This window comes from Castanea sativa, chromosome 2, assembly GCF_040712315.1.
Source record: "Castanea sativa cultivar Marrone di Chiusa Pesio chromosome 2, ASM4071231v1".
NCBI classification, from domain to species: domain Eukaryota; kingdom Viridiplantae; phylum Streptophyta; class Magnoliopsida; order Fagales; family Fagaceae; genus Castanea; species Castanea sativa.
Window position 1 is genome coordinate 18,442,954 of NC_134014.1, and position 24,869 is coordinate 18,467,822.

At 34.8% G+C, this 24,869-nt stretch overlaps 5 protein-coding genes, 2 long non-coding RNA genes and 1 pseudogene across 9 annotated transcripts; 6 read left to right on the plus strand and 2 right to left on the minus strand.

The window, feature by feature from the left end:
• The first annotated feature begins 437 nt into the window (after window positions 1–437).
• Window positions 438–5,279, plus strand: LOC142623291 (protein FAR1-RELATED SEQUENCE 5-like). The gene is made up of 4 exons (XM_075796684.1): window positions 438–542; window positions 2,346–2,424; window positions 2,741–2,869; window positions 4,151–5,279. The coding sequence occupies exon 4, from the start codon at window positions 4,177–4,179 to the stop codon at window positions 5,128–5,130; it is 954 nt and encodes a 317-aa protein (XP_075652799.1). The 5' UTR covers window positions 438–542; window positions 2,346–2,424; window positions 2,741–2,869; window positions 4,151–4,176; the 3' UTR covers window positions 5,131–5,279.
• On the plus strand, window positions 5,212–6,528 carry LOC142624987 (protein FAR1-RELATED SEQUENCE 5-like). The gene has a single exon (XM_075798703.1). It carries the CDS (start codon window positions 5,212–5,214, stop codon window positions 6,526–6,528), a length of 1,317 nt encoding a protein of 438 aa, XP_075654818.1.
• A 1,006-nt stretch (window positions 6,529–7,534) lies between these two features.
• LOC142624988 (chaperone protein dnaJ 10-like) lies at window positions 7,535–9,379 on the plus strand. The gene is made up of 4 exons (XM_075798704.1): window positions 7,535–7,779; window positions 8,392–8,451; window positions 8,646–8,728; window positions 9,211–9,379. The coding sequence occupies exons 1-4, from the start codon at window positions 7,693–7,695 to the stop codon at window positions 9,377–9,379; spliced, it is 399 nt and encodes a 132-aa protein (XP_075654819.1). The 5' UTR covers window positions 7,535–7,692.
• An 81-nt stretch (window positions 9,380–9,460) lies between these two features.
• Window positions 9,461–12,022, plus strand: LOC142623789 (uncharacterized). Of its 3 annotated transcripts, none has more exons than XR_012842228.1 (5): window positions 9,461–9,601; window positions 9,723–9,812; window positions 10,647–10,789; window positions 10,887–11,030; window positions 11,146–12,022. It is a non-coding gene; the product is annotated as an uncharacterized LOC142623789 (long non-coding RNA). The 3 variants fall into 3 exon arrangements; XR_012842230.1 differs by having other exon boundaries at window positions 9,768–9,812; XR_012842229.1 differs by lacking the exon at window positions 9,723–9,812 and having other exon boundaries at window positions 11,146–12,020.
• A 13-nt stretch (window positions 12,023–12,035) lies between these two features.
• On the plus strand, window positions 12,036–13,314 carry LOC142623790 (uncharacterized). The gene is made up of 2 exons (XR_012842231.1): window positions 12,036–12,145; window positions 12,694–13,314. It is a non-coding gene; the product is annotated as an uncharacterized LOC142623790 (long non-coding RNA).
• Window positions 13,315–15,236: 1,922 nt separating this feature from the next.
• LOC142624989 (uncharacterized) lies at window positions 15,237–19,262 on the minus strand. The gene is made up of 14 exons (XM_075798705.1): window positions 19,221–19,262; window positions 18,797–18,928; window positions 18,101–18,709; window positions 17,849–17,995; window positions 17,621–17,734; window positions 17,074–17,529; window positions 16,809–16,982; window positions 16,617–16,720; window positions 16,446–16,530; window positions 16,276–16,362; window positions 16,042–16,143; window positions 15,827–15,964; window positions 15,513–15,527; window positions 15,237–15,374 (listed from the first exon to the last, which is right to left on the minus strand). The coding sequence occupies exons 1-14, from the start codon at window positions 19,260–19,262 to the stop codon at window positions 15,237–15,239; spliced, it is 2,343 nt and encodes a 780-aa protein (XP_075654820.1).
• A 349-nt stretch (window positions 19,263–19,611) lies between these two features.
• LOC142624990 (E3 ubiquitin-protein ligase BRE1-like 2) lies at window positions 19,612–22,010 on the plus strand (annotated as a pseudogene).
• Window positions 22,011–23,533: 1,523 nt separating this feature from the next.
• Window positions 23,534–24,514, minus strand: LOC142624991 (uncharacterized). Its single transcript, XM_075798706.1, has 2 exons — window positions 24,083–24,514; window positions 23,534–23,908 (listed from the first exon to the last, which is right to left on the minus strand). The coding sequence occupies exons 1-2, from the start codon at window positions 24,512–24,514 to the stop codon at window positions 23,534–23,536; spliced, it is 807 nt and encodes a 268-aa protein (XP_075654821.1).
• Window positions 24,515–24,869: the final 355 nt, after the last annotated feature.

Genomic DNA, 24,869 nt, shown 5'->3' on the forward strand with positions numbered 1-24,869 from the left:
CAAAATACCATTAGAACATAAAAAATGACTATAATGCCCCTGAAATCTAAGAATGACTCTCTCCCTCAATTCTTGTAAATTCACCTCCTCTGACCAACAATTCTTTCCTTTCCCTCTTTTCAGTTTTCACCTCTCTCTCTCTCTCTGACCAACAATTCTTCACATTTTACGGAGCTCTAAGAATCCCACAAGCCCACGGAGCTCTAAAGTTGTCTGCTCCGGAATTTTCTCAGTTCGGTAGCAGCATATCTTCTTCCCTTCGATGTCGACGATAAAAGATACAGTTTCCTCTATCTCTCTCTGCATCTCTCTTTGTTCGCGAAATTTGCCGTTTATCGCCTCTAAATTTCGGTACATCCCTTTTTAACATTCCTTTTTCCATCTGGTTTTTATTTTTTATTATATGTATTTAAAATTTCCGTTTGGTCACTTTATTGCTTGATTGTTTTTAATTTTTGGTTCCCTTTTTGGGTTCGCAGGGTTGCTAGGAACACAACCCAGCAGGTTTTACTTCTTCTATTACTCCTTTTGGTCACTAGCAGGTGAGAAAACTATGATGATTGTATATACTTAAACCATGAGAATTCTATGATTATCTATGTTGCAGTGTTGGTTGATGTTTTTATTGATCCCTGTTCATTATGTAAGGCAAATTTAGACAGTAGTCAATTTTTTTCCTAAATTATAAGTAAGTTTGTTAATTTGTAAAAAATAGTATTGATCTATTGTTTATTTATTTATTTTGGGTCGGATGGGAGTGAAGATAAAGAATTTTAATCTATACGGGTATCACCTTGTAGTACATTCTTGGATGTTAGTAGCTGGTCATAATTTTTATTCAATTTTGAGTCCACCCCTGCACTATATTATTTTTCATGAAAATGATTGATGTGAATTCAATTAAATTTCAAAATGAGAGTAATAAGTTGGAACTTAATAGACTCATCAATCATGTACAACATGTGATGATAAATCCTTACCTTTTTTCCTGCTTTTTTTCTAAGAAAAAAAAATTGTTAGTGATGGTGAAAAAAGAGTTAGGAGATTCTTGAGCACATCAAAACAGTATACTTCTCTATCATCTAAGAAATCCAATTGTTTTTGGGTTGAGTACTATGTCATTTTCATGTTAGGCCTGATCATTAATTGCATGCTTGTGCACTTTTAGGTTTTAGTTGAGTTGTTGCTTGTTTTGTGATCTGGATCTCTGTGACTGGTTTCATGAAACACGAGCATGGGGTTGACAAATGGCAACCAAGGTGTTTGAAAAAATTGAAGGTTTTGATGCCTTGAAATGTATAATAAGTTTTTAATTTCTTTTGGTATTAGTGTTATTTGTCAATTGTCTTTGATTTTCTAGTAAGTTTTGGATAATGTGAGAATGTGTGTAGTATGTTGTGTCCAGGGAATAAATTTTTTCACTATCTAGTAAGCACCTTGGAAGTTGCTTAGCATTTATTGAAAGTCCTGAGTGGTCATGCCTTGTAATTTCCAATAAAATATCAAAGAGAAAGAGAAGAGAGGGCGTCTTTGATTCTGAAATATTTGCAAGTTTGTGTTACAATTGGAGTTTAGTTGAGTTATTACTTCTAATTAAGTTGGTCGTGTTGAGTAGCATTTGCTTTTAGTAGTGTTGATTAAGTCTGCTACCCCAAATTGAGTGGCATCCTTGGAGTTCTCCATTTTCTTGGTTGAATCCCTTGGTTTCAACCACCCCTCACAAGTCTTGGCCTGCATCATTTCATCAAAGTCAAACTGAAATTTGTTTCAGAGCCTTGGGGAATAGAATAAGAGCAGCTGAATTGTGGGCTTGATATGGTTATTAGCAAGATGTGTGTTAGGGGTTAAAAGGGTTTCTTGTGGGTTCTCTGGTACCAAAAAAGTTTTGCAGCAACTCGATATTATTTATAGATTCCAATTTGGCTATCTAGATGTGTGTGTGCGTGCATGGGAGCTTTGGAGTCACCTTCTAATTCTTTTTACTTTAGTTGAATTCTTTTTTTATTTGACTTTCAAGAAGTTGGAAATTTATTTGGCCTGAGGGTCCATCTGCTTTTCACGTATTCAAGGATTCTATGACTTCTAGATCCCTTGCATCTTTTCTACATGTGTACTTCTGCATTTTGTTTCTTTATTCCCTGTAATTTGATGCTTTACTCATTTGACAGTTGTTTTTTAATTATGGTGAGAAAAATATCATTGACATGTGAACAAAGATATTAAGAATAACCTTTATACATCAAAGAATAATAATATTTAATCTATTTATTCATATTGATTTTGTTACTTTTGTTATTGCCAGTACAAAATTATTGTTTCCTAATATTAGTGTATTCCATAAATAGGATATTGACTCAAAGCATTGGACTCCTCTTGTATCCATTTTTATCACGATCAGGCCAAGACAGAATAGTACTACACACGGTGAGTTTCACTGCTCTACTTTGAGGTCCTTGTATTGTGAGTAGTGACATTCCATGTATTTTCGCTAATTTGCATTTAAAAATTAAAAAATGTGAACTCGTACATATCATTTGGTTAGTGTATGAGCAATAAATGTGTTAATATGATCTATATTCATGCATTGTGGCGTGAACATCTCATAAGTTATACACTATGATTAGCCTGGGTAGAGTCTTGTTTTGTGCGAATAAATATTAAATCACAAAGTCATGGTAGGTGTCAATTACTGTGTGTTTCCTGGTTTCTCTTACTTTGAAGTCTACCATGTTGAATGCAGGTGGATTATCAGTTTAATTCATCAACTGGTACACCGAAAATCCTGCGTGGTAATCAACATTTTATGTCTAATCTTTTGATGCTGTTGCAGTGGTCTCCATATTTGTTAGAAGCAGACCTTCTGAAGGAGGTGAGCTTGTTCAAAAATTAATTTGTTCCATTGCAACTTGTTCTTTTTGACATTGTATGTTTATATTGTGTCTAATTCAAATATGTGTTGTGTTAATATGCAAATATTTTACTGTGTTTATTTGGTTAATTAGATAATAGTTTACAAGTCACATTATGAAATTTTTTGGAGATGGGTTTGTGCATAGGCTAAGGCACAAAACAACAAGTTTACATCCTTATTTAGCTTCTCTTTAGGTTAATATATAGCTACACATACAAGTTGCACATAATCACAGGCTATCCCATGCGTTTTCCATGACAATTTACTGTGCACCAAGTAAGTATATATTCTGTGTCTTACCAGATTTGTTGATCAGCAGAAAGCCAGGCCTTGTCCGGCTCATACATTTTTTTTTTAAAATAAAGAGAGAGGATATTTTAAATGAGTTCCATGCTAAATATTTTCAATATTCTATTATCAATCATTACTTGCAATATTTACGCATTGACTTTTCAAATTATTTCTTTGAACGGGTGAATTTTCAAATTATCCTCTTCTCTAATATTCAACTAGCTTCTGAATATACTAAGTCCTCTCACCTCAATTTTGTCCCAATTTTGTCATGGGTGCATATTTAATTGAAATTCAAAGACCAAATACTTGCAACTAACTCCAAAACTCTACAATAAGATTAAGTAAAAATGACACATTAAAAAAAAGGGCACCTTTGAATAACCTACTATTTTAATATCTTTTTAAAACATTTTCAGATTCTCTCTTGAAAGAAAAAGTTCAAGATGAACTCAAGTTTCTAAGGATTCCATTGTATTAAAGTATAGAGCTTTCATGTGTTATTAAAGTACCAAAGCTTCTACAAATTTTTTTACAAAAAATGTACAAATTGATGTAAGCTAAATAGGTTAATTAGATAATTTGTACAGATTCCTCATTTTGTAAATGAAATTGTGCAGTCATGCTGAGTTCTATTTCTCACATCTAAATGACTTCAAATTTTTTGATAATTAATCATTAACTTAAGAAGTTGGATCTTTTTAAATCCTCGTGTCAATTTTTTCATCCATGATTTCTGAGTGATAAAGGTCCAAATTACTGGTTTGTGCTCTCTATAGTGTAAGTGAAATGCTTGAAGTTATTCCAAAAGTATACATTATTAGTGACTTATTAACATGTAATGTTTTTTACTAATTGTTGGCGTTACTTGTAACATTATGTTAGCTTTATTGTGTTACCCTTTTTTATTTTTTTATTTTTTATTCATAAGTGTATATCTATTTTTAGGAATAATATATTGGTCCACAATCCACATGGATCATAATACAGAGAACAGTGGGGAGGTTGTGTTCATTGATTTGAATGATGATGCTGGCGAGGATGTTAATAATATTATAGATAATGACTGTATCATGGGACAACAAGGCAGTGGTGATGCTACACAAAATGTGCAAAAACACTGGATCACTATTCTTGAGAAAGGAATAGATCACTTGACAGATGCAGAAATAACTAGTTTGAGATTCAGTTCCATAGATGATGGCGGACAATTTTATAACACATATGCGAAGTTGGTTGGGTTTAGCATTCGCAAAGATGAGATAAAGCGTAACAAAAATAACATTGTTACCTCTAGGAGATGGGTTTGTGCAAAAGAAGGATTTCGAACAACAAGAAAGGAGGATAACTTAAATTGCAAGCGAGAGGCAAGGCCAATAACTAGAACTGGTTGCAAGGCAGCTTTTCGTATTAGGTTTGATCGAAGGTCAAATGAATGGGTAGTAGGAGAGTTTAAAAAGGAGCATAATCACGACTTAGTTGCTCAATTAGAGACTCAATTTCTCCGTTCACATAGGCATATTAAGGATTCTGACAAGGCTTACATTATAGCACTGCATAATGTTGGGATCAAATCAAATCAAATCATGGACAATTTGATCCAACAAGCTGGAGGGTATGAGAATGTAGGGTTCATTCCAAAAGACCTCTACAACCATGTAGTGGCAGATCGAAATTCTAACATAAGTGATGGTGATGCTGAATGTGCTTTGGCATATTTACAAGCCAAGGCAGATATGGACTCGTCATTTTTTTACCGGTACATTGTTGACAAAGAAAGCCGTTTGGCCAATCTGTTTTGGACAGATTCTCAAAGTTGGTTAGATTATGAATGTTTTGGAGATGTACTGGCATTTGATACAACATACAAAACGAATGTATACAAAAAGCCTCTTGTTATATTGGTAGGAGTCAACCACCACCGGTAGACCACAGTTTTTGGTTGTGCAGTATTGGTTGATGAGACCATTGAAACATATATTTGGGTGTTGCAAAATCTACTTGTAGCAATGAACAATAAGACTCCTATTTCGGTTGTGACTGATGGGGACAAAGCAATGAGTGCAGCTATTAAAAGTGTTTTTCTAGAGTCTCGACATCGTTTATGTGTGTGGCGTCTTGATAGGAATGCTTTTGCAAATCTACCCAATACTGAAGCATATGAAAGTTTTATCACGTGTATGGTACGGTATGTTACACCAGATGAATTTGAAGACATGTGGAAGAAAATGGTCAACAAACACAATTTACATAACCATGAATGGTTGCATGAAATGTATGCTAAAAAAAAGAAATGGGCAGAAGCTTACATGAGAGGTCATTTCTTTTCCGGGTGCAGGAGTACACAACGTTGTGAAGCCATGAATGCATTCTTCAATAGATACGTGAATAGAAAGACTAGGCTTTATCAGTTGTTCCAACAAGTTGATAGAGCACTTACACGTATTAGACACAATGAGATGGGGGCAGATTTTAGTTCAAATTATACTGAACCTATTCTGATTAGTAAGTTAGTTAAAATTGAGAAGCATGCTGCTAATATATTGACAAGGGAGATGTTCAGTAGGGTTCAGGAAGAAATAATGAATGAACAAACTTTCATTGTGCTTGATAGCACAAAGAGTGAAGGTTATCGTACCTATACCTTAACTCAATATGAATGTCCTGACTCAAAATGGGAGGTTGTGTATTATCCAAAAGATCAACATATGAAGTGCTCATGTTTGCTATTTGAATCGTATGGATATCCTTGTGTGCACTTATTTGCTATTATGAAGGCTGAACATTTGAAACAGATTCCACCATCATGTATAATGAAGAGATGGATGAAAACTACAAAGTCTGACCTATCTGACAAACATGAATCCCAAATTTCTCCGGATGTCATAAGTATGGCACGGTTTAGTGCATTGTCTTTTAGTTGTAGTCAGATGTGTTTCTTTGGCTCAAGAACAAAAGAAGGCTTTGAAGAATTGAAGGTTGAAATAGCAAGGTTGAAATGCCGCATGGAAGAACTTTACAATTCAAATATAAATGCAAATGGAGAAGGGATACATAGTAGAGTTGGAATCAAAAGAAATGTTCGTGACCCAGCTATTGTAAAGACTAAAGGTGACCATGGTAGCACAAGTAATAGCAGTGCCAAAGTTAGGCGATGCAGTAACTGTAGAGATGTTGGACACACAAGGCGCACATGTCCATCTATCCATATTCATCAAGGTGAACATGTTGACAGTGACAACTCACATGAATTCATGGAACAACCTGCATCAGATGCACCAGTTGACTCACCTAATTTACAAACAGATTATGTTGGAGACATTTAATCATGATGGGGGCAGATTTCAACATTCCTAATGCTATGCTGAGTACACCCCAACATTGTGAGGAAATTCTTTCATCGTTGTATTTCAATATCAACATTGCTCCTTTGAAAATTTATAAAAATTGTAGTTGATATGTGTTTCTTTCTTTGCAGGGAAGGTGCCTCCAGCATGTTAATGGTTGCGGCTAATAGATATCACATTCTTTGTCTTAGTTAGGTGCTAAGTGAAGTGCATATTTGTTTGCAGTTTGAGTGTGGGTGGGTGGGGGTTAGGGTAGCCTTTGTTGCTTAGTTAGGATGCTTTGTTATTAATTGAAGTTATAGGAGATACTATCAAGATATGATATTTGCACTCAATGTTGAGATAAGTTTTATATTTCCATTAATGAAGTTTGCACCGTAAATCTTGTTGAATTTGCCATTATAACATTTACAATTTAAATGCTGCAAGTAATTTTAAATTTGCAGAATCTTATGATAAATAGTACCATTGATACACCTTTAAAGCTTCAAATGGCACTTAGTAGCTGAGCTGTTCCTATATCAGAACTTCACCAAGGACACTCCATTTCAGGATTGCGAGCTTAGGTTGTAAATTTGATACTAACTTTCATTAACAAATCCTGAAAACTTGTTATCTGATAAATCAATTTTCTTTACAGGTTTAGGCAGTGGGGCTTTGAAAAAGAATGGGGAAATTCTGCACAAAGAGTGTTGGAGACAATGAGATATTCAGACATACTTCAAGCACCTGATCTAATGCATATGAACTAGTCTGGTTTAAAAGGTGTTACATAGCATGACTTAGGATAGAAATGACAAGGTAATTGCTTGGTAGATTTTTGATAATCTTAATGAAGAAGATTGTCATTTGATGATAAGCTTGACTTCAAATTATAAGTTAAAAAAAAAAAAAACAGTGAAATACAACCAAATAGCAAAATCATAAGTGACAGTTAAAAAAAAACTGTTTCCTCCCGCGAAAAAGCGGATTTTCAGGTATTAGTTTATTAGTGTTGAGAACTGGAAAATTAAATGAGGCTCGTAGTCCTCAGACACTTTCTTCTTATTCTCTCTTTCTGTGTTTTTTATTTATTTATAATTTATCTTTTTCTTGCATTCAACAAACTCTACGAAAATACCCAGAAAGGATCAAGATTCAAGAATGGTTAAGGAAACCGAGTACTATGATGTTATTGGCATTAGTCCCTCTGCTTCAGAGGAAGAAATCCGCAAGGCTTACTATCTTAAGGTCTGGTTTTTTTTATATATATAACATTTGATTCTCTCATGTTTGTTACAGTTTTAAGGTTGTATTTACTTGGTGGTAGTTATTTTTTCTTTTTTGATAAACTCTTTTTTTTTATATTATTTGGTGATAGTTTGGTATACATATTATTGGTATTAGTATTTCTAATATTTCACATGACATTTTTTTTATCATTTTTTTTTCTCTAGATCTTCATAGACAATTAGTAAATGGGGTTGTCTTATTTTATCTGTTATTGTATTGTTAGGATTGATAGAGGAAGCTTAGCTAGGAGACTATGACATAATAATTATGAGACCAGATGGTCTTTGATTGGTCATACAAACTTTGTTTGATACAATCAAGCCTTAGTTCCAAATTTTGGGATCGGCTGTGGATCCTCAAATAGTCTAGTCAGGAGGATTGAATAAATGCATTATTTTTGGCCATTATGCTATCCGAAATCAAACTATCTTTTACTTCCTTAACTGGCATGTATTTGTTTCATGAAATATTATTTAAATTATGGGGTAGGACTTTCTTTATTTTCCTTTCCTCCTCTGAGATCATATAGTGAATGATATATATCAGAGAGCTGCTAATTTTCTGGTGCAGGCTAGGCAAGTTCATCCAGATAAAAATCCAAACGACCCTCAAGCTGCTGAAAAATTTCAGGCAAGTTCATCCAGATAAAAATTTACTAATTTTTTTCCTTATAGAAAACTTCAAGTCTGCTACACCTTTCTTAATTTTCCACTTCTTTGTCATAAAGAAGCAACTATAGCCGAGCATAGGCAAGCAATCTTAGTTCCAAAGTATAGTTGATGTTTCTTTTATCATAGAACTCATGTTATTTTTTATGTTCGCAGGTATTAGGTGAAGCCTATCAAGTTTTAAGTGATCCGGTGCAAAGAGATGCATATGATCAAAATGGAAAAAATTGCATATCTAGGTACTGTTTTTTAGCTTGCGCTCATGGAGATATTGTGAGTTATTTTATTGAAGCTCTGTTGAATTTCATATTACTATTAAAGAAACAATAAGGAATCTACTAGCAGAAAAGTTTGATTTTCAATACTATTTCCTCTACTTTAGTGTTGTGGAATGACCTTTTTTACACAAATTTTGGCTTCATTTCTTCAACTTTTATTTCAGAAGGTGTTGTTAGACCAGACCAACAGTCAAACACAACATTGCATTGTCTTAAACTTAATTATGATTGCAGATTAAAAAAAAAAGTGAATGTAAACACATATGGTAGAACAAGGTGTTAGTTTATAAATTTGTCTTTAGCTACTTGAGTTCTGTGAGAAGCAAACTTACATTTAAAAACAAGACTCCAGGATAGTATCATTAAGAATTTTTTTCTTCTTAATGTTCTTCCTTGAAGGTTTTCACCTACACTCCTAATAATGTTTTGTTCTTCCATTCCAGAGACACCATGCTTGACCCCATGGCTGTCTTTGCTCTACTCTTTGGAAGTGAGTTATTTGAGGAGTACATAGGACATCTAGCTGTGGCATCAATGGCTTCTTCTGAATTAGTGAGTGAGAGTGACAATCCTGAGAAGCTGCATATCCTAATTGAAGGCAAGTCCAGTTAATTTAAAAATATCATTGTGCTCTGCAAGTATTTAACTCTTTGGAAGTAGCAGTCTTTTTAGCATATTTCTCCATGTAACTATATATAATGTAGGCTGTTCAGAGAGAAAGAGAACAAAAGCTAGCTAGATCACTGAGAAGTTTTCTTAATCAATACGTTCAAGGTGACAAAGAGGGATTCTTATGGCGTGCAGAATCTGAAGCTAGACGGCTTTCTGGTGCAGGTTAGTTAAGCTTCATCCTGCCCCTTGAAATTACATTTTAAACATAATGTTGGTAGTGCAGGGTTATTTGTTTTGCCTATATATTATGTGTTTTAATGATTTTCTTCCTAAACTATGCAAGGGATCTCTAACTCTAAAGTTTAACAACCAACATTGAATGATTCAGCACATTAGGTCTTCCATTACTCTACAATATTGACAAAAATAAGTTGTAAGTCACATTTTTACTCTCAACTTTAGTAACAATTGCTACTGTTGGTAGAGAAAATGATTAATGCTGTCTTTCAGGACTCTTTTTTTCTTTTTTGTTTGCCTGATTTAATAAAATTTACCCCTAATAAGAGCTTATATTGTATAAATAATTCTCCACGTAGTTTCACATTTCACAGGAAAGGAATTTATGATATTTCAACAATATTATACCTTAAACAATTGAGTTCAAATAGATCTCTTTATTTTGTTTTTCATAAACTTGATTCATATATACATTTCATAGATCTCTTTATTTTATTTTGTTTTTCATCGTTTATATTCCATGATAACCATTAATCTAAATTATGAACAAGGAGAGGGAAAAGTGGTGACTAAAGAAGTTACTCAGATTCTAAGGGCTTGGCCAAGAATGAGAGTTGGTATCAGATACTTTTAGTAACTATAAAATAATTTGCGGGAGGATTTTGGGAAGTTCCAAATATCTTTAAAAATGTAAACATGCATTTGATGGATGGGAAGAGGATATATTTCTGTTAAATGCACATAAGTCGCTGAAATATTCTGAATGGCACGTTCACTCCTTGTAAGAGCAGGGTGGAGGGTGAGTTTATGCCTTCAAGACCCATTGGATGCATAGATTATCAATAAAAAAGGAAATCTGATATTTATAAGCATGTTTATGGTGTGCACATATGGATGGCTATGGCCGGACATTTGCCCATTGTGGTTGCTATGCTCATTGATTACATGAGTAGTAAATCTTTTCATCAATGCAATTATTTCCCTCAAAAAATGAAGTTACGCGAGCGGTACAGTATTACTTGCAATGTAGGAGGTAATACAGCCACAAGGACGTGGGGAATTTCATCAATATTCGGCAGCAAATCATCACCTGGAGAGAGTCAAGCTAGCAGATCACTTGGTGAAACTGCTCACCATGTGGAGCAGATGCCCTCTATGATCCAATTGAGAGAGGTAATACTGTTGTTCACAGAAGTTTATTTCTATGTAAGTAATTTGTTCTGTGTTATTCATTTCCTCATTTTTCAATTTATATTACTCTCTCGTCCAGCCCCCATCCATCTTAAGGCCACTTGAAATGACAGAGCATGAAGCAGTAGTAATAACTGTAACAAAATTACTCTTGCGGTCTTACTATGACATTGTCAGAAAGAACATTCAAGACTTAGTTCCAAAAGCTGTAATGCACTTTCTGGTAAGTCTCTATCCCTGTCCATTTTCTGGCTTTATATTTGGGTAACTTTTGTCATCCTTTCTTTCGATATCTTGTCTGGTCCATTAATGTTTATTTTATTGCTGATGTATTCTAGGTCAATCATACGAAAAGGGAGCTTCATAGCATCTTTATACAAAAACTATACAGGTATGTGTTTAACTCAGGGACTCTTAGGTCTTTATTTTTTTATTATCATCAGTTGTTTGGCACTGTTGGAATTTTAAAAAAATACTTAAAAAATATCCAGTATATGTGATATGCCATCTCCTTTTCTGTGTGTCTACTTAGTTAATGCATTTCATTTTAATTAATATGTGTCACTTTAGATCCCACTTTGTGAAATAAATATATTCACCAAGGGTCCATTGTACCCCCAACAAAATAACTAGTCTGTTTAACTAGTTCTTTTATTACTTGATTGTTTTAAGTTTAAGCGCCTGAAATAATCCTTAAAAGTTAAAAGTGGGTCCCTTGACATGTGAGGTTTAAAATTTAATGAAAGAATTTAGATCATGTTTCACTGCAATCAACTGATTACAGAGACATTGAAGTGATGAAGTGATTCTGATTACCCAAAAGTCGATGGACTCTTTGGGGATTGTGGTATAGTCCCTGGTTTCGTTGTGGCAGCTTTATTGTAATTGGAACTTCAAGTCATAAGAAGTGGTGTTGGGACTTCAAAGATATGAGAAGTGAGAACCAACCTATAAAACTCCTCTAATTTGCTCGAAATGATCGACTCCTCTGATTTGCTCAAAATGATTCATTGTGTCAGCACTCTTGACGTATGAAAAGAACTGTATGGGTGAGGACTCCCTGTCTTCATCTGGATCAGCTGATTTTTAGGCTTGCTAATGATGAACCATGGCTTGTGTGAAGGACTCTAATGGACGTGTATTACTTTTGTGGTACTTTATTAGATTGTTGTTGAGAAACAACTGTGTATAAATGTTAATGGTGAAATTTGAGCTTGTTTTTACTGGTAATTATGCAGAGAAAGCCTTTTGGAAGAGCTATTGCAGGAGCAGGAAGAACTAGCTGTAAAAAGAAAACAGACGAGAGAAATGTACCTTGTTTTGCAACAGGCTATTCAGGTATTTAACTTTTAAATAGTACAACGAGTAATATAATTTTTTTTTGATAGGTAAAGATCCTTACTTGTACAAAGATTAATATAATAAGTAGTTTTGTCTAGAATACTGCGATTGTGAAAAGGGAAGGGATTATGTTGGTGGCAGTCCAGCTATCTCTGGTATCCCTTTTTATGGCCCAATTTCCAGAAATAAGATTTGCAGCCATCATGAAAACCTAACCAACATAACTGACCTGAAACAGCTTCAGTTGGTCAAATAGGTTCTTCCACTGGTAACTTCATTAGATCTTGTTCTTATGTTAATATGGTGGAAAAGCTCTTCGATATTCAGCGGTTGCTTTCAACATTTTTTACTACCATGAAGGATCCCCCCTCCCTCCCTTTCCTTCTCTTTTTCCCTCTTTATGTACTTGACTGAATAATTCCTTGGAAATTATACATGGCCTTTCACCAATTTACCTTATGAAATATTACTGTTGGACTACTATGGGTTTTATGTATTTCCCATCTTGGCGAAAAACCTGAACTACTATATGTTGTTGTTTGTAGACACTTGAGGAGGTTGAATCTGTTGTATTACCCCAAAATTCAAACTTACGCGTGGGCACGGATACTACCACTGGATTGCCAAGGATCCCAGGCTTTTCATCCCCGCTACCCTCAACAAATTATAATGATAGCAGATCATCCTACATATCATCATTTACTAACTCTAAAGCCTCTAGATTATTCCATTCAGAAGAGCATTCAATGTCCATCAACTCAAATGGACTGTAACTATCAGGTGGTAGGGCTGGACATCTACGCTACAAACACCTGATGTCAGATTGTACAGTGCTTTAATTTCTATATTGAAATTCAGCTAGTGGCCAATTTACTGCAATATTGGTTCATATGAATGAAGGAATTAATTGTTTGATGACAAAAGGTGGTAACTCTAATTTAAACGGAGCAGAACTACCACATCTCTCTTGCTCTTGGGGTTTTGGTTTGCACCCAAATAAAAAAAATTAAAAGGGCAGAGGAGAGGCTGATTGTATATGTTTTAAGAGCAATGGCATGTAGTATTTGTGTATTATATGTGTTAATTGAGGCTTAATACAGATGTTTGTGGTGCTTGATTATTGCTATTGTTACTGTTGTTTTAAATTTATTATTATTATTTTTTTCAATTGTGGGTCCGTTTGGATAGAACTTATTGCTAAAAACTAAAAATACTGTAGCAAAATAATTTTTAAATGTATGAATGGTACTGCGAGTCTCATTCTTAATAAAAAATTGCTGAAAAAGTATATCTACAGTACGTGCACTGCAGTTTTGCCCCCAGAAGAAACGAAAAAAAAAAAAAACACAAAACGCAAAAATGCAGAAAAAATAATTCGAATCCAAACGCATTTTGTATGTCTTAGTTGACAGAAGTTATATCTGGAAGTTTAAAACATGCGATTCCTTGAAATTGTTACATGCCATGGATATGGAAAGCGTCATAAGCAAAGTGTTTTGCGAGTGAAATTAAATGGGTAAATACTGTAAGATGTTATTCAGCCAAAAAAAAATTACTGTTAGATGTTCTCATCTTGTTTGAATGGGAAGCTGTATTTGTTTAAGCTTCTGATATGTAAGGGGAAAAACAGCCTTGATATCTAAATAAATTATTCACTTCTTTTGGAAGTTAAAAAAGATTTCACTTTGAGTTACTAGTTAGGGTAGCTTTGGACGTCTCTATCAAGCAACTCTTGTTGTTTCTCATCAGTGGTACCCCTCGCCCTTAATGCGGAATTGGGTTCAACCATTCAAGCATTGATAGATTGGGAGGAGCTGGAAGATTCTCGTTTATGTAGCTTAATAATTAACATTACTATTGGATTTAACACCATAAGGAAAAATAATTTGCTTGTTTTTGGATTTGGGTTCTCCCGTTAAGGCGTTTCTGAATTCTTAATGACAAATAAGTGGTTTAGGTGCGCTAGAGCCTATTATTAAAACAAAGCTTCAGGATGGATGCCTAGATCATGACAGAAATTCACAATAATTTTACATCAGTTAATTTGTGTACCACATCACACATGGACCATTAAAAAAATTTATATTGTAGATTTTAGTGGGCTCAAGTGTGATGAGGTGGGCAAATTAGGTGGAGTAAAATTATTGGGAATTTTTGTTGTGATTCAGAAGGCTATCCAAAAAACCCAAGAAAACATGAGCGATTGGGTAGCTGATGGAAATGGAATAGAAGTGTTGCTTGTAAATACCACCATGTCCATAGCATGGACACGAAAATGCACTATTTAATGGATCTATTTCTTTGGAGCGCAAATAGGAGGCACCGGTGCAATACGAATCTTGACGTAGAATAAATCCCAATACAACAATCTATTTTCAGATACTATATTATCCTTCTAAGAAGCTTTTAAATCCTATGATCTTCTTGCCTGAAAGTAATTAAACGTACCAACTGATCACTTACAATCTCCGATGAGTCCTAATGAAGTTCGTTGTGTTCATTGCAATAGCAGTTGAGCATCCATAAACTCCAGCAGAACTCACTGCTGCCAATACTAAAAGAATGGCCTTCCACTGCCTTGCAGACACTAGAATTGCCAATGCCACCAGAGCAATAGCTTGCAACTCCAGCACTTATTATTCAATACACAATCTTCAAGAAAATATATATTTTGCTTCTAAGCCAAAAGAGATTACCACAATAGTCAAGAGTACTTGCTTTACCACATTAAAATTGAAAACTATAATTTATCACATTGTACTCAATATCCTACAAGAAAGACACATATTTGCTAGTCTGGTAAAAAGGCCACAAACTTTTCTCTCAAGTACCTCTAAAAAACACTAAAATAGGCTAAACTCAAGATGGGTCTAAAAAGAAACTCAAAAACATCAATTACTATGATATGACCTTTACACAAACCAAAAATCTGTTCAATGCTTCAGATGAAGAGAGTGGGGAGATGTCAGAAGCTCTTTAAACCAAGCAGCTGAAATCAAAACAGTTTGTGCACAACAAAAACGTATCCTATTCATTCTTTTATACTAAATCACTAACTCATAAACAGTATCCTATTCATTCTTTTATACTAATCTTTGAGTGACCGAAAATATTCCTGTAGTGGAATGTTTCTAGCAATTTCAACAATTCTTGAACGTTGATCATTATTCTTTGAAAGCACTAGACTTGCTGCCAACTTGTACCGTAAACGTTCCGACCAACTCTCCTACAAATAATTAGACATGTAATTAAGAAGTAGTTTAAAAAAATTATGTGAAAATTTGTATTTAATTCAAAGAAAATTATTACCAAAAGGGTTAAATGCCTGCTGGAAGTATTTGTAAACATGTGTTTTATAACATACATCCCGCAATCGTACCTGAAAAATGAAAATTGTTAAAATTTTGCAATTTGAAAAATGCATAGAATAGTTATCCATATGTACTAGTACAATTTGGTACCTACCCATTATTTTGTTGAGGATTTGAGATGGGTGATTTGAATTTAAATCTGGTAATATTATCAATATACTTGTCTTTCTTCAAAAAACTCAACAACTTATCAAGGCCTGTAACCTATCGCAAAGTTGGATTTTAACATCAGTTATTTTTAGTACAATACCTAGCAAAATTACATTAAAAACAATCATTATTGAGTAGAAAGAGTAAGAAACAATACCATAGCTTTAACATTTTTTGTTCGAATGCCTTCACTAGTTCTACTTTGCAAAGAGTCCAGTATATATATAATTCTTTTTGCAAAATCAACGACACATAAGTACCAATGACTATTATTGTCATTCATAGGGATAAAAATCTACAGGTACAAATGAACAATGTATTAGCATGTGTAAATGTAATATACATGTGTGTGCGCGCGCTAAGTGAAATTACCCGTTCACACTTCACCAAATTTGACATATACTTGTCATCGTCCCTATATGTCTTTTTAAACCATTCTAGTGTGGGATTGCCATCTTCTTCAAGCATTTTTTGCTACAAAAATATATAAAAATTTCAAAAAAGTACGGTATTAATTAAACTCAACATGCACAATCCAAAACATATATTCAAGAAAAACAAATTAAACACTATAAGCACAAAAACCAAAATATTAGGAAAACTTACAGCAAAATGCGTTGGCAAATACCACACAAACATGTCTCTATATTTGTTTTCTTCCATCCTCATCTTGCAAACGAACAAATTAATAATCTAAAATACAACATAATGTTATAATTATTGTATAAATAAACAACACAAATATTTATTAGTGTATTTAAAGTTCATACGCTAACCTGACTGCTTATCCATTGGTTAGGGAGCAAGGTATTGAAAGCTGCACGATCACCATACTCATATTTCATGGAAACAAGAACTTCACTAAACATTATTCATTGACAAATTCTTATGTTAGAGCTTATTCAATAAATTCATTATTTTTAATACCAACTTCAAAAAGGACAAACCTCTCTTCAAAATTTTTATTAAAAATGTAGTTACATATGATCTTCTCCATTTCAGTAAATGGTTCGAACTCATTCATATCCTCGTCATCACCCAATCTAGATTCCTAAAAGAATATAGTATAATCAAATTAGCATATAAAAATTTGTTGTTTTCGCACCCTTATATATCAATGTACACATTCATGAACTCACCTGCGATGAATCTTTGATTTTTTGCCTTTTATTGACTTTTGGAACTTCAGCTTGTGATGTGACAATTGGGCTGCGTTTTTGTGATCTAGTGAGTTTAGGCTTGCTAGAAGGTGTAACACATGATGCATTAAGTCGAACATTATGAGGGAAAGTTAATTGCATCATATCCACATCCTGTGCAATAAAAAAAAAAAAAAACTCATGTTGCTACTAAACATCCTAAACACATTTAAAATAAATAAATAACAAATACTAATTCACTTACCACATTATGAGATAAGGGTGTTTTGCTGCCAGGTTTTTTATTAGATTGAGTTTGCCCAGCAATGTGAACACTACAGTCTTCCTCCATTGACACTATCTTAGATACTTCTTTAATGTGCTCTGTATCATCTTGTTTTATTTTGTCTTGAACTGGAGACGTAGACTCTATCTTAGATTCTTTTTTAGCACATACTGTATCATCGTCATCCATTGTGTCTTGGATTATATATGGAGATGCAGACTTCATTTCTTTTTTAACATCTACAATATCATTTAAGTTGAGGTCATTGGAATGTCCATAGTGTTCCCTTGCTGTTTTCTTTAACTCCAAAAGAATGTCATTCTTAAATGTGTCCACATTGTTTGCAATATTTGTCACGGTTTTCTGCATTACTAGCATTTCATCTTTAAGACTTGTTATTGATTGCTCAATTCTACGAATTGCTTCATCAAAACCCTGTGGATTAATTTATAGGTACAATCATCAACAAATGTCTAGCACCAAATTATCATCAAATTCATAAGATTTATTGGTTGAAAAAAGATACCATATTTGGCTTGTCTTCATGTTGAGATGGCATAGCATGAGATTCATTAATATCTTGTGTCTGTAGTGGAATATTTTCTGTCTCATGCCCACCATCCATTTGTGTTACAAACAACTATGATAAAAAGAAAATAAAAATTATGTCAACTACATGGGGGTAATAATTCACATATAGAACATATTTAACTTATTTCTAAATAGTCAAACATTAAAAAAAGTCAATTATTACCTTAGGACTGTCAAAACTTCCAATTGAATGTAATTTAAGCATCCTTTGGTTAACTTCTTTTTTCCCCCAATAACAGATACGTGGTTGAGGTCGTTTGGACACATGTTCAATATTCGTTTCAACATTGACATGCTCAAAATAAAACAACTGCAATATGTATAAAAGGGTCATAGAAATTTAGTCAAAAGAGTCATACAAATTTGATAAAAAAGAAAATCATATTCTTGAAAGTAATTATTTTCTACAAATTACCATTAAAAATAGCAAGCAACCACTAACGCCAACACGATTCTTTTTTTTATATTTGCACACACCTCGAATAAGAAAATCCAACACCAACTTCGCCCAATTCAAGCTTTTGAACTCATCAATATTAAGGAGAATTGAGATAAAGGACCGTTTGATATAAGGTTTAGAAGTGGGACATAATAAAGTACCCAATACAAACAGCACAAAACAACCAACAAATTCTTTTCCTGATGTTTTCATCTCCTTCAGCTTACCCTCTAAGAGGTTAATTGGTATATCCCCTACCACATTTAATCCATGTTGTTGGCATATATGATTTATCTCTTCAGCGCTTGCAACAATAGACACATCTACCCCACTTGATTTTACTCCTAGAATAAATTCTACATCTTTAGTGGATATTGGTAACCTCCTTCCACAAATATCCAATGCACAAGAATTGTGGTCAAAATGTTCAACTAACCATTTGCAAAAATCTCTATTCAACTGTATAGACCTTAAATCCAACATACTACCAAATCCCATTTCTCGAATAACAAATCTTTGTCTTTCAGTTAAATTTGAAACCATCAAATGAACACGATTTGGGGCACACCGAGTATATAATGAAACCTGCATTATATAATGAATAAAAAGGGTTTCATTGTGAAATTTAATACATAATCCTGAATGCTAAAAGTGTCATAGGTAAATACTTACTTTACGTGCTTTGCGAGGAATATTATGTGACAAATTAGCATACTTTTCAGAATTCTCACGTGCTTCCTTCTTGTACTCTAATTTAGAGTCTTCATCAAGATTCATCCACTTTTCTCTAATCTCCTTCTTAACCTATAATAGATATTCAAACTCAATTAAGATCTCCATGAATATGTCATGTCAACTAAACAATAACAATAATCTAAAAACTATAAATATTATTCACTTATAGTTGTGCTTATCTTATCGACAATGCCCTTAGATTTCATCAATTCCAATTGCTTTTTACTGAAAATCCAAATTTAATGAAACATATTATTTTAAATATAACAATAGGAAATATATTATAAATGGATATATAATGAAAATGAATCTTACTAATAAATTAAAAATGGTCCAACAGGTCTTTTCGGGGGGGGGGAACTTGGACAGCACCCTGCTCTTCAATATTTTCCACTCTCCCCATACTCCTATCTCAATATAACATGAAATAAAAACAAGGTAAGCAATAACATACATTTGAAAAAAAAAAACAGCAGAAGCAACAAATCTCTCAGCCAAAATAAGTTAACAAACAACACCCAAATCTCCTATCAAAATAATAAAAATAAAAACCCAAATCAGTTAATAGCATTAGGGATTACTAACAATGAATAAAACTAAATACAAATCATGCGTTGATAGTCAAAGAAACAAAAACAGCAGAAGCAACAAATCTCTCAGCCAAAATAAGTTAACAAACAACACCCAAATCTCCTATCAAAATAATAAAAATAAAAACCCAAATCAGTTAATAGCATTAGGGATTACTAACAATGAATAAAACTAAATACAAATCATGCATTGATAGTCAAAGAAGGGTGGGATCCTACGTGGCACAATGGCAGAAGGGTGGAATTAAATTCTAAAGCGACCGTTTTTTTAGACAGTATAGATATGCACTTTCTGTTCGTGCTTTAATTTTCTAGTCCATAATGACTGAAGTTCCCAATAAAAAATTTCATTGTTTTGCTGTATAGTTGGTTGATGACTTAATCCTTCTTGGAGTACGAGCTGGGGCAGGCCAGGTTGCTTTAGAATTTTTGGACTGTGCTGATCACTCTCGAGGTATTTTTTTCTCTAATTTTTTCAATAAACATATGTACTCTGTAGTATTTCCTATGATGGCTTAATTGGACTTCCAAGATTTTTCATGTCATATAAGGTTGATTGACTTGAGATACATTCTAGGTTCAATTCCATCATGTCTTGCTGAGGAAATATTTCTTTGTAGACTGCTACAAAGGGATTCTATTGAAGCCAATGGTAATGATGAGATCATTAGATACGTTGAAGATGCCCTTGCTTTGCGTCATTCATCTACTAGGGAGTTGTTGAAACTCCTGCAAGATTCAATTGATGATCAAAGGGTGAGGACTGAGAGCATTGCTCGGGCTTTGCATGGAAAACTATCTTCAGAAGGTCAGAAGAAATCTTGATATGAGGTCCAATTGTTAATTCATCATTCTTCATATCTGTTTTTTATGTTTAGATTGGTCGTTTTTTTTTGGTTAATCTTTGCAGTAGTGTCTTTTTCATGAAATTTATATTGATTATGTCATTATAACACTTTTGGGGTTCTCAGATGCCATCATCCAATTGTCAAAGATTGATGATATTATGAAAGAGGAGGCTATCAAGCTGGGTAAAGTGATTGATATTCTCCACTTGAAGCATAAAGAATACATTGAGAAGATTCAAACTTACATTAGCAGCCATTCAATTGATGAATCTGAGATTAAGCGCCTTGCAGGTCTCTAAGATAGTTCTTTCTGAACATATAATTTACATGATTGTGGCACAAATTTATTCTCTTACTTGTAAATGTATAAGTATCAAGATTACCATGATTGGGGGTATGCATTCCAGATTCAAGAAGTGTGCAGGCAGATAATTCTACAGTATCACAATGTACTAGTTGTGTATCCATCACACGAGACCTCTAGATTGTATATTGATGTGTATAACTTCTGTTTTTTTTTGGAAGGTGAGCTGGACGAGTGTGTTGCTGAACTTGTAGAGAGTAGAAGAAAACTAGTCAATCTGAAAATGCAAAAGGATGTAGCATACGGGATGCATACCCCCACTCATGGTACAACCAACGGAAACTTGTCAAATGAAATGCCTTCAGATAGGACAATGGGTTATCTGGAATTGAAGGACTCTATTGAGGAATCAAAGGTATCACAATGTAAACCAGTTGCTTCCCCCCTCCCCCCTCTCTCACCCTCCCAAATCCCGCTCTAACCAGGCATGTGTTTAAACAAATAATGTAGATGCGGCGAGAAGATCGTCTTTCGAGGTTCAAGATGCATAGGGAGAAAATCTAAGCTTGTCAAAACAATTGCAAGATCTTCGGAGTCTACGGAATTGAATTCTTTTCTTCTTCTATGGTTGATATTCCTTTTGTCTCAGGGTCTCACTTTATATTCACTTTAATTTTATGCATGAATCTCACTTTTGACATTGTACTCGTACAGAATGAACTGAAGGATGAAAAATATATTCGCTTATCCCGATTATACTCTTTGCGAAAGGATCAACTCCAACATTGGAATGCTGAAGTGGAGCAGTACAAAGTATTGACAGAGTCTCTGCAGGTTGAACTGTCTTGTCTTATGTGTTGGCATTTACTTTTTTTGCTTGTTCTATATGGGTCTTTTTAAAAATTATAATTTCAGGCTGAAAGGCCTCATATCATGAGAAAGGAGAAGGAGGTGAGTGTAAAACTAGAAGCAGCAGATGCTTTGAGGAATGCCATTGATAATGCTGAATCTAGGATTGGAGAGCTAGAGCTTCAGCTACAGAAACGTATAGATGAAAAAAATGAGCTTGAAATTAAGATGGAAGAAGCTGTGCAGGATGCAGGTTAGATTACACATTTGATTTTACTTTATTTTTATGGGAGCAATTTTTTGGAGCTTCTGGTTTGTAAGGGTGTTACTTACTGCAGGGAGAAAGGATATTAAATCAGAGTTTCGAGTAATGGCTTCGGCTTTGTCTAAAGAAATGGGAATGATGGAAACTCAGTTGAAGCGATGGAAGGAGGCAGCCCATGACGCACTGTCCTTAAGTGAGGAAGCCCAGTCTCTAAAAGCTCAAACCTATGTTATGTGTGCACGCCTCATAAAAGAAAAACAACATTTAAGCAAATGAGTGTGCAACAGTTACAGCAAGAGTACCCACCAAAAAAAAACACAGGGGTCTGATTCTAATGATACCTATGTGTCTACAAATATAAAACAATAATTATAATCAAAACCCAAAATGGGCAGGTCTCAAAAGCAGCCAAAAACCCAAATAAATCCACACCCATGAAGAAACAAAAACAGCAGACGCAACAAATCTCTCAGCCAAAATAAGTTAACAAACAACACCCAAATCTCCTATCAAAATAATAAAAATAAAAACCCAAATCAGTTAATAGCATTAGGGATTACTAACAATGAATAAAACTAAATACAAATCATGCGTTGATAGTCAAAGAAACAAAAACACCAGAAGCAACAAATCTCTCAGCCAAAATAAGTTAACAAACAACACCCAAATCTCCTATCAAAATAATAAAAATAAAAACCCAAATCAGTTAATAGCATTAGGGATTACTAACAATGAATAAAACTAAATACAAATCATGTGTTGATAGTCAAAGAAACTTTAATAATCTGTATATTAGCAGTAAAATCAACTTCGTCTGAGAGAAAGAGAGAGAGAAAGACAAACCTATTTCAAATATCGTCGCCGGGTAGAGGACGGCCGATACTGTTTCTTCTTCTTTGGGTTTTGTTTAGCCGCCCTGGGTTCTTGTGGTTTATTAGTAAGAGAAGAAGCCGATTCTGGGTTCTTTAGATAAACCGAATCGGAAGCGTGAGAGAAAGAAGCCCGATGGAGAGAATTTTGTTCGTGAGAAAGAGAAGCTGTTCGTGAGAAAGAGAAGCACACAGTGAAGACTGGTTTTTTTTTTTTTTTTTACTTTTATATATATATATAACTTGTTTGACCGGTAGCCAGTTTTAGCTTTAAATTACTCTAAATTAAATGAATGGTCTGGATCAAATTTTTGTTTATTCAATGGTTTAGATTTAGGTGGGTACCATACCCTCTAAAAAAAAGAGGGGGTATAGTAGAATGACCCCGCAATCTAAAAACAAATACAGTACTTATCTATACTCAGTCACAAAAGATAGAAAGGCTATCGTTTAGAGATCGATATGTTCTAGAGGGGCGAAGAGCATATACCGAGCCGTGGAGATCCGACAATGACACAACAGTTCCGTGAATCAAAAGTGATTTGGGTGAGTTGTATTTGTAGAGGTTGAATTGTAGAGAGCTGGAGACGGTGTGTGGTGACTCTGGTGAAAAGTGTATCTCTAAAAATAGAAGTTACTTTTTTTTTTTTTTGGGAAATACTGAACTTTATTGAAAGCAAATTAATGAGTTACATTTTGTCTTGCATACAAGCATGCTCTATTAGAGTAGGGCATTCCGCTTTCCATGCAACAAAATCCTCAACGTGCCTAGCGTGTTGAGCTAGTAAATGAGCAGGGATATTTCCCTGCCTCTTAACATGGGTAAACTTCCATTGCTTAAAGTGTGAGACTTCATTCATTATCCCAGCAAGTACATTCACTACTGAAGAGGGCGGCGACACCATTCCGTGCAGAGCATTACAAATCACCACTGAATCACTCTCAAACTCTACTTTCTAATTCCAACCTCCCTGGCAAAATTGACCCCGGCTTCCAAGGCTTTTGCTTCAGCTTCTATTGCACTCAAAGGGCTCTTCCACTTCTTGCTTAGGGCTGCGAACACTTCCCCGTCTCCATCTTTGATGACCACACCAGCTCCTGCTTGCTTCCTGTTCGAGAAAACCGCACCATTAGTATTAACCTTGTAGTACCCTTGACTAGGCGGCTGCCATGAGGCTAGAGGTACGGGTTCCACGTGATGCTCTGTTTTTTCTTCATTTGCGAGCCAAAATTCCTCCACCAGGTATATGGCGTTCCGCACGATCATACTACCCATTTTTCCTTTACCTCCCACCCGAAGGTCATTCCTATCCTTCCATATGACCTAGCAGACAGAGATAAATTTCTCCAATTGACCAGGCCGAGATTGATCGCACACCTGTAGGTTCGCCACCACATCCAAAAAATTCCATTGCATCGAGATTTCGAATAGCCATGTGAACTTGCTATTCTTCCAAACTTCTTTGGCATGATCACAGCTTCATAACAGATGGCAAACCGTTTCCTCATTTTGACCACATAGATCGCGTATTCCATTTGGTGTGATTTTCCGCTTCGCCAAATTATATTTTGTGGCTAGAATGTCTCGAGCTGCCTTCCATGCAAAATGCTTTATTTTCTGTGGGATTTTCAGTTGCCAGATGGTCTTCCATAGTATCCTCCTTGCTGATTCATCCAAGCAGTCAGCCCTAGTGTTGAGCACCTTCTCCTCCAATGCTAGTGCATAAGCACTTTTGTCAGTGAATTTCCCACTTCTATTCTCGGCCCAAACTAGTCTATCAGGAGTGTTGCTTGAGCTCAACGGGATGCCCAGGATAGCTTCCCTATCTTCGGGTAAGAACCAACTGTTTAGATTATTAATATTCCACTCCCTTGTTCCTTTGTTTATGAGCTCACAAACCAGAGCATTAGATGAATTAGGCTTTTCCATTGGGAAGCACGGGTGCGGCGTTTGGGCTGCCACACCCGCGTCTGACGCGGGGACGCGCAGGCGACGCTGCTACCTGCGCGTCCGTGCCGCGTCGAGCATTAAAAAAATATTTTTTTTGGCGCGATTCGCGCCGATATGGCGCTGATTTGGGCCGACGCACACGAAATCGGGTCGATTCGCGCTGATTCGGCCCGAATCGGTCTGTATCGGGCGCAAACCGATACCAGCGAAATCTGCCGATACCAGCCGAAATTCAAAAAAAAAAAAAAAAAAAAAAACAGGTGCGTATCATTTTAACTTGGCCGAAAAAAAAAAAAAAAAAAGGTGCAAACGCACCGTTTGGAAAAAAACCAAG

Bases quoted from the DNA above. Each gene is read 5' to 3' on its own strand.
- LOC142623291 (XM_075796684.1), top strand. From the start codon at position 4,177: ATGGATCATAATACAGAGAACAGTGGGGAGGTTGTGTTCATTGATTTG.
- LOC142624987 (XM_075798703.1), top strand. From the start codon at position 5,212: ATGAACAATAAGACTCCTATTTCGGTTGTGACTGATGGGGACAAAGCA.
- LOC142624988 (XM_075798704.1), top strand. From the start codon at position 7,693: ATGGTTAAGGAAACCGAGTACTATGATGTTATTGGCATTAGTCCCTCT. The intron at 7,780-8,391 runs GTCTGGTTTTTT...TTTCTGGTGCAG, and splicing joins GCAAGGCTTACTATCTTAAG to GCTAGGCAAGTTCATCCAGA. The intron at 8,452-8,645 runs GCAAGTTCATCC...TTATGTTCGCAG, and splicing joins AAGCTGCTGAAAAATTTCAG to GTATTAGGTGAAGCCTATCA.
- LOC142624989 (XM_075798705.1), bottom strand. From the start codon at position 19,262: ATGGGGAGAGTGGAAAATATTGAAGAGCAGGGTGCTGTCCAA. The intron at 17,996-18,100 runs GTAATTTGTAGA...TACATATTGCAG, and splicing joins GTTGCTTGCTATTTTTAATG to TTGTTTTATTTTGAGCATGT. The intron at 17,735-17,848 runs GTAATAATTGAC...TTTTTATCATAG, and splicing joins GAAGTTTTGACAGTCCTAAG to TTGTTTGTAACACAAATGGA.
- LOC142624991 (XM_075798706.1), bottom strand. From the start codon at position 24,514: ATGGAAAAGCCTAATTCATCTAATGCTCTGGTTTGTGAGCTCATAAAC. The intron at 23,909-24,082 runs GTTTGCCATCTG...TCTGTCTGCTAG, and splicing joins GTGGTCAAAATGAGGAAACG to GTCATATGGAAGGATAGGAA.